The 8,076-nt window shown below is 34.6% G+C and overlaps 1 protein-coding gene across 1 annotated transcript; it reads right to left on the reverse strand.

Moving 5' to 3' along the window:
- Window positions 1-309: 309 nt before the first annotated feature.
- LOC132187887 (uncharacterized) lies at window positions 310-7,394 on the reverse strand. Its single transcript, XM_088510516.1, has 3 exons — window positions 6,476-7,394; window positions 849-2,852; window positions 310-662 (listed from the first exon to the last, which is right to left on the reverse strand). The coding sequence occupies exons 1-3, from the start codon at window positions 7,392-7,394 to the stop codon at window positions 310-312; spliced, it is 3,276 nt and encodes a 1,091-aa protein (XP_088366642.1).
- Window positions 7,395-8,076: the final 682 nt, after the last annotated feature.

The following is an 8,076-nucleotide window of genomic DNA, read 5'->3' on the forward strand; positions in this document are numbered from 1 at the left end:
ACAATGATACATTTGTAAGTAGAAAAAAAGAAAGTACAATCCCACAATTGCTATCATTTGTGTCCCGAGAGCAAAACTAATGATTTTGTTACTTTCAATACTTTTGACACTAACTTCGAACACCCGTTGGCAGCAAATTATAGGTCACTATAATCATTAACTATACCACTTATAAATGTTACTATTATTATGTACCGTAACAAAGAAATGGCCATAAACAAATCTCTTTCCGGGAGTCTCAAGACAGTTACATTATTTCGAAAGCACAAACATGAAAGAGTTATAAACAAACATAATGGTCACATATAACTACCTTCCTTGAGTATCTTGTAGAAACTTTAATTTGATCTTGTTGAGTGTGATTGAAATATGTTTTCCATCAATCCTCTGTTCAGGTAACTCAGCACAACATTGCAAAGCCAATCCCATTACAGATGATATGCAATCCTCCATAATAGCATAATCTCTTTCGGTTCTTAACAAATTGGCATCAACAACTTTAGCTATTGAAAGGGGTGAAGCTTCTTCTACCCAACGCTTCAAGCTCATTTCTCCAGCAAACATGTCATCTGTGGGTTTCTTTCTTGTAAAAGTTTCCATCAGCAAAATACCATAACTGTACACATCGCCTCTTGTAGAAACAAGTCCTTCCAATCCGTACTCTATTTGTAAAATAACAACTAATCATGAGAACAAGATTTTGTATTGCACAACAGTGAATGAAAAAGAAAAAAATCCAAAGATGTAAAGTACTAAAGTCAATATTCTACTCAAAGGCTATAGTTATCCATGTATGAGTGAATAGAATGACAAATATTCAAGTTCTAGTCATAGGCTAAAAACATCACCTGGTGCCATATACCCAATAGTAGCGAGAGTCATAGTTTGCATCAAAGAATCCCCATCACCTAACAGCTTGGCAATTCCAAAATCAGCGACATGTGCGACCATATCTTCATCTAATAAGATATTGCTGGGCTTCAAATCACAATGAACAATAGGTGTTGAGTAACCACAATGAAGGTATTCAAGTGCTGACGCGACATCGATCATTATATTTAGTCTTTGTAAGATACTTAAACTACAATCTTGAGAATACAACAACTTCTCTAGGTTCCCATTAGGCATGTATTCCAATACAAAAGCTTTGAAGTCCATGTTACAACAAGTACTAATGATTTTCACAAGATTTCGATGACGAATATTGCGTAGTATCTCACATTCTATATCAAAACTTTTGAATGCCCCTTCTACTGTCAAGTTGAAAACTTTGATTGCAACAATCATTCCATCTGAGAGTGTCCCTTGGTATACAGATCCAAAGCTCCCTTCACCAAGTAAGTTGCTTGGATTGAACCTTTCTGTTGCTTGTAAAAGTTCTTGTTGGGAGATTCTTCTCCATGTCTCTAGTTGTGATGAGTTTTCCACCACTGGAATTTTCATTTTCCTTTTTTGCCATCTTTTCCACACTAGCACAAGAGCAACTACAAGCATTGTTAACCCAATTGTTGCTAATACATACTTTAGTATATGTGCAGCTGCAGGCTTTTTTGGTTGAGAAACACCTTCGTTACATGGGGGAACTTGTAGTCTGGGAGAACCACAAAGTCCATTATTTGACATAAATGATGCAGCGGAGAAGTGTACAAATGGGCCTCCTATAGGAATTTTTCCTTGTAGTCTATTGAAAGAGACATTTAGATATTTGAGGTGCGAAAGTGCTTCTAAGGACTTGGGAATCTCTCCGAATAAATTGTTACTAGAAAGATCCAAGAATTCCAAACTTAACAGTTCACCAAATGATTTTGGAACTGACCTTTCTAATTGATTGTCTGCCAGTGAGAGATTAACTAGATCTTTGAGGCCACCAATTGTTGTTGGGATATCACCTGATAATAGATTACTTGATAAATCCAATTTTATTAGAACCTTCATATTTCCAATTTCTAATGGGAGAGAACCACTTAGAAAATTTGATGACAAGTTGACCTCCAAGAGATCTACAAGACTCCACAAAGTCAATGGAATTGTAGAAGATAACTCGTTAACATCTAAGTAAAGATGTCGTAGAGACGTCAGATTATCCATGCATATAGGAATGTCTCCAGAAAGCTTATTAGCACTTAAATATAATTTGAACAAACTCTTCATTTGACAAAGATCAGATAGAATGGGACCTTCTAGTCTATTGTCATGAAGAAACAAACCTTGGAGCATGTGCAATGTTCCCATTGTAATTGGAATAGGCCCAGACAATTCATTGAACGACAGGGACAAAGTCATCAAGTTGCTTAAATTGCCTATATCTCTAGGAATGCTGCCCTTAATATTGCAATTATCTATGTAAACTTGTTGAAGAGAAGTAGAGAGATTTCCAATGGAACTGGGAAGGATGCCATTGAGTTGATTACTTGACAGACTTAAAAATATGAGATTTTCCAAATTTGACAAAGAGGAGAAAATGTTGTGCTCTGGAGTAGAAGATTCAATGGTCAAATTATTTCCGCTTAGGTCGAGCCATTGGAGGAGCCTTAAATTATCAAGTGATTTCGGAATTAAGCCTGAGAATGAGTTGCCCCCCAGATCTAGTTCAGTGAGTTGTGAAGCATTGGAGATAGAGCTAGGTATTATTCCACTCAATTTATTTGCGGCAAGATAAAAGCCTTGAAAGTTTGGAAGGAAGAGGCCTACATTTGATGGAAGATGGCCTGAGAGTTTATTGAAATGCATTGAAATTTCTTGTATTGTTGAGATGTTAAAGATCACAAATGGAATTGGACCAATAAAGTTGTTGAAATGGATATGGAAGATCTCAAGGTTTTGTAGATTACCAATTTCACTTGGTATTGCACCTGGCACAATATGAACAACCATGCCTTATTATTCAAAAGAAAAAAAATAATGTGCTTTAAATGAATCGTACATAAAAGTGAAGAAAAGATGTCTAATAATCCAACCAAAACTTCAAATTAGGAGCTAATTAATAAATAAGCTACTCTGCCCACTATGATCGTTTCACGAAACCATGTTTTTGGAGGATGCAATGACCATGCTTGGCAACTACTCATATATTGTGTAAGCCGAACAGTTTTTACTCATATATTATGATCCATATATGTAGGGGGGTCACTTTGAGCCTTTATATATTATACCCACATACTTGGATAGAGCAAACCATGTTTTTGGAGTATTTATTCAAGCTTAAGGTATTGCATCAGACAATATATTTCTCTAATGTCTTAATACATTTTTCTGCTAACTAATGACCAACAATGATTTGTGATTAATACTTTCAGTTTTTGCCACAAACCGTGGAGAGAATTAATTATATTTGAGTTTTCCTGCTCCCTTTCCTTATTTTCTTAGGAAAAAAAAAATTATATTTGAGATATAATAAAAATGAATACATTATAAAACATATTAATTTCAAATGAAATGGAAAGTATCTATTTCATGATCATGATTTAAAGTTGATACATTTAAAGGTATATATGATTTTATATTATTATTTTTTTTTAAAAAAAAGGTGTTAGCATTAAATTCATGTACAATGTTAGATGTACCAACTTTAAATCCTAACTATAAAATAAACTCTCAATTTCATTTGAAAATGAAAGAATCCTCTAGAAATTTCTTTTATTCTTTTTGAGAATTGCCTAAAGCTTTTTGTTTCCTTGTATGTTGAGGATAAATGATTTTGTACTTTCAATCAATTGAAAGGTACCCAAGATTAAGGCAATAAAAAGGCACATATCCTCCATCAATGATGTCATCCATATAATCAATCAACTAAATCATGTCTAAACATACCTCCAAAGTTGTTGTTGTAAAGGTGTAACTCTTTGAGCATGGTTAAATTCCCAATTCTAGAAGGTAATCTTCCCACGAATCTATTAACCGACAACCATAAAATTTGCAATTGTTTGCACCTGAACAAAGTGGATGGAAAAGCCCCTGTAAAACAATTACCAATTTAGAAATAATTATATTAAAATTTGCTAACTGAGACTAAAAAAATGGTAAACATGCCTCCAAAGTGGATTTGCCAAGAGTTTGGGCATTAACGCTTGTTGAGTATATATGTGTGAGCGTAAAAGAATAGAGTTCCACATTGAAAGTATGTAAGAAGTGTGAGCAGTTAATATAGTATTGTTAAGCTCAAACTCATAGGCTTAGAGCCTATTTAAGATTGTATTTGAGAAATAGAGTTTTTAAATCAAAAAACGCTTTTAAGGAAACTTCATTTTTAAGCTTACGACAAAAGTGCGATTTTTTAGGCTTTTTAACCCTTAAAAGCGGTTTTAATTTTTTTACCAAATGAGTACTATTTTCTTTGAACGGACTTTTTGAGTGTTAAAAGCACTTTTAGGCTCTTCAAACGCAATTCCAAACAGAACCTTAAGCTTTTGGGTTGTATGATGTCTCAACATAAAAAGACTCCACAAGGTATCAATGGCCATTGATCTAAATACAAAGGATGAAAACAAAAGTTTACTTATAATGGTCAACTATCTCTGGTTGATAATTTGGGCGTTGAACTTATTGACTTTCAGAGAGGAGACGATCTTTTGTCTAAAACAGTGAAGAAGAATGGCTCCCTAGAGATAATTGGAATTGAGAGTTATGTAAAATTAAAAAATCTCTTATTATCAAAAAAGTTCAAATTATTGTTATCCCAATGATTGTTAGTATGAACCCTAATTACATATATGTAGGTATGGAATCCACATACATGAATAGAGCAAACCATATTTTTGGAGTATTTATTCAAGCTAAAGTTTTTGCATCAGACAATATAATTCTCGAAATTATTACTAAATACATTTTTCTTCTAACTAACGTGATCAAGAATGATTTGTGATTAATACTTGCTGTTTTCTGCCACATACCATGGACATAATTAATTATATTTGAATTTTAAGAAAAATGAATACATGAGGAAACATTCAAGGAGATCACAACCCAAAAATATTAGGAAGATGAGGATTTTGGGGGAAAAAAAGAGGGTGGTATGGTTGAGCTTTGGCGTCATTTAGGTGTACTGCTATATAATATTTTTTTAGGGGTGCATCTACAACTGAACGGCGCAGTTATAACCGCTAACCGCATAACTGCTTTTGTAAGCAGTTATAAAAAACTGCTAACTGGTTTTAGTGGTAGGGGTAGGCTATTAATAACCGCTAACACTTACCTACATGAACTTAAGCGCCTTTTACAAACACCCCTCTAAAATTTAAAGTCTCCTACTTTGGTATATTGAACTTTTATTCATTCCAAATACACCCTTCTATTAGGGTTTTCTGTGAAATACTAACTGAAGGGTGTGAAATTCCTAAAATACCCTCAATTTTTATTAAAAAATAAATTTTTATTATTATTTAAAAAAAAATCTCTCGATTGGTGGGTCACTTTGACCCACCGTACTGGGTCTTTGTGACACAACGGAGGGCGTGTGACCCACGATGGGTCACAAGTGACCTTGTGACCCGCCGTGGGTCACTTTGTGACCCTTTTGTGGGTCACAAACACTGAGGGTCACCTTGTGACCCACTTTGGGTCACAAAGTGACCCTCTGGAGGGTCACTTGTGACCCAAAGTGGGTCACTAGGGGGTCACTTGTGACCCATCGTGGGTCACCAAGGTGACCCAGGTTGGGTCAGTTTTTTTGTTTTTTTAAGTGTAATCTTTATATTAGGGGGTATTTGGAATGAAACGAAAATTCGATATACTAAAGTAAGAGACTTTAAACTTTGCCGGGTGTTTGCAAAAGACGCGTAAGTTCATGGGGGTAAGTGAAGTTTTTGTTAATTCAGATTTAATTTTATTGTAATTTTACTTTATTATTCTAGAAATTTCCATAAAAGGCTTAGCTTTACTTTTGCTCCAAGTTTTTGTATTATTAAAAATACAGTAGATCTGGATGTGTAAGTGGAGAGTTGAATTTTGTTTTGATCAGTTTATCAATGAGAAATACTTAGATAATAAATTGTGAGTGAATGATGTCATCTATAAAATCAATCAACTAAAACATGATTGGACATACCTCCAATGTTGTTTTTGCCAAGATCTAGCATTGTGAGCATGGTTAAGTTTCCAATTTCTAGAGGTACATTTCCAGTGAAACCAGAATCCCACAAACCTAAATATTGCAGCTGTTTGCACTTGAATAAAGTGGGTGGGATGGTACCTATAAAACATATACCATTTAGGTACAAATATTGAAATTTCCTAAGTGACTAAAGACTTAAAAAATACTAGACATACCTCCAAAGTTGTTTTGGGCAATGAATAACCTTGTGAGCATGGTTAAGTTCCCGATTTCTGGAGGTATACTTCCTGTGAATATATTAGCCGGCAAGAATAAAATTTGCTGTTTGTTTTCGATTGAACAAAGTGGATGGAATAGTGCATGTCAAACGGCTACCATTAGAAACAAATATTTATCCACAAAAGGCTAAATGAACACTAAACAAACCTTGAAATTCGTTAGAGCCAAGGTATAACTTGGTAAGCATGGTTAAGCTCCCAATTTCCTGAGGTACTCTTCCGGTGAAATTATTACTCCACAACGATAAATATTGCAATTGTTTGCACTTGAACAAAGTGGATGGAAGTTTCCCATTAAATTGATTAAAAGACACATCAAATCTTTGTAAGTTGGGAAGATGATTAAAGATATCTTCTGGGAGTTCACCGGACAACTCGTTGGAGTATAAATCTATGACTTCCAGTGATGACATGTTGGAGATAATGGAAGGTATTGAACCAGAAAGCTCGTTTTCTGTGAGATAAATTTCCCGCAAGGTTGATATGTTGAAGATGGAGGAAGGTATGGAGCCCAAAAGCTTGTTATATCCAAGATTTATTATTTCCAACGAAGATATGTTAAATAGAGATGGAGTACTACCTGTGAAATTGTTACCTCTTAGAAACAAAAATTGAAGTTTGGACAAGAGCCCTATAGATGACGGGATTTCTCCGCTGAAGTGATTGAATCCAAAAGATAAGTATCGCAATCGGTAAAGGTGAGTCAACTCGTTGGGCACAAAGCCATGAAAACTGTTGTTTCTAACCCTTAAGCTAACAAGAAATGAAATGTTCCCTATGTGTGGAGGAATGGTGCCTACGAGACCCATGTCAGAAAGGTTCAAGGCTGTAACTCGATGATGACGGAAACCACAAGTAATACCGATCCAACTACAAACAAAAGTGCCGGTGGACCAATTGTTTGTCAAAATATTGTGAGGGTCATAAGAAATTTGAGCCTTTAAAGCAAGAAGAGCAGATTGATCGGTGGTGATGTTTGGAACACTAGCAATAACTAGGCTGGACATGTAAAATTGGACCATCAGAAGTGCCACACAAAGGAAGGATAAGAAACAAGTTCTCTCCATGAGTAGCATATGATGGTCTAGTTATTGGAGATTAGTGTGAGTTCTAGGGAGACTGAAATATATATAGAAGGAGGAGATGGCAGCATCACAAAATCGAAAAGAAAAAAAAATATGGGCTTCGGGAAAAAGAGGGTGGCGGTGGTTGGGGAGTTGACGTCTTGACTCATAGACCAAGGGAGGAAAACTCTGCTTAGTGCTTATTAACCGAAAAGATACAGTCCAAAGAAAAATGTGCCTTTGGACATAAACAAAAGAAGATGAAGGGAATACGAAAACTTTTTTTTTTTTTTTAGCATGGCAACAACTATTTAAAAGGAAAGTAAAAAATTCATACACCAAAATAAAAATAACAAAACTAAAAAAGATAAAGAAGATAGAAGAACTTGAAAGATCTACAAGTAACTTTTTATTCCATATGAATGCATTATTAAAAGTTTTAACTTTTTTATTTAATAAAATATATATTAAATAAATAGTTTCGTGAACAATTTTGTTTTAAGCCAAATTAAGGAAGGGTTAAAAAATTACTGTGCAAAAACTACAACCAAATAGTCAGAAATGGATAAAAAGTTGACCCACAACCAAACGGTTTATTACACAACCAATCGGTATATCTCGCAAAATTTGTGAAAGTATTAATTAAATGACACTTTACGTCTTCCTATCAGCCTGTCAATTCGTC

The sequence above is a fragment of the Corylus avellana genome, chromosome 9 (assembly GCF_965113065.1).
Source record: "Corylus avellana chromosome 9, dhCorAvel1.hap1.2, whole genome shotgun sequence".
In the NCBI taxonomy this organism is placed as follows: Eukaryota; Viridiplantae; Streptophyta; class Magnoliopsida; order Fagales; family Betulaceae; genus Corylus; species Corylus avellana.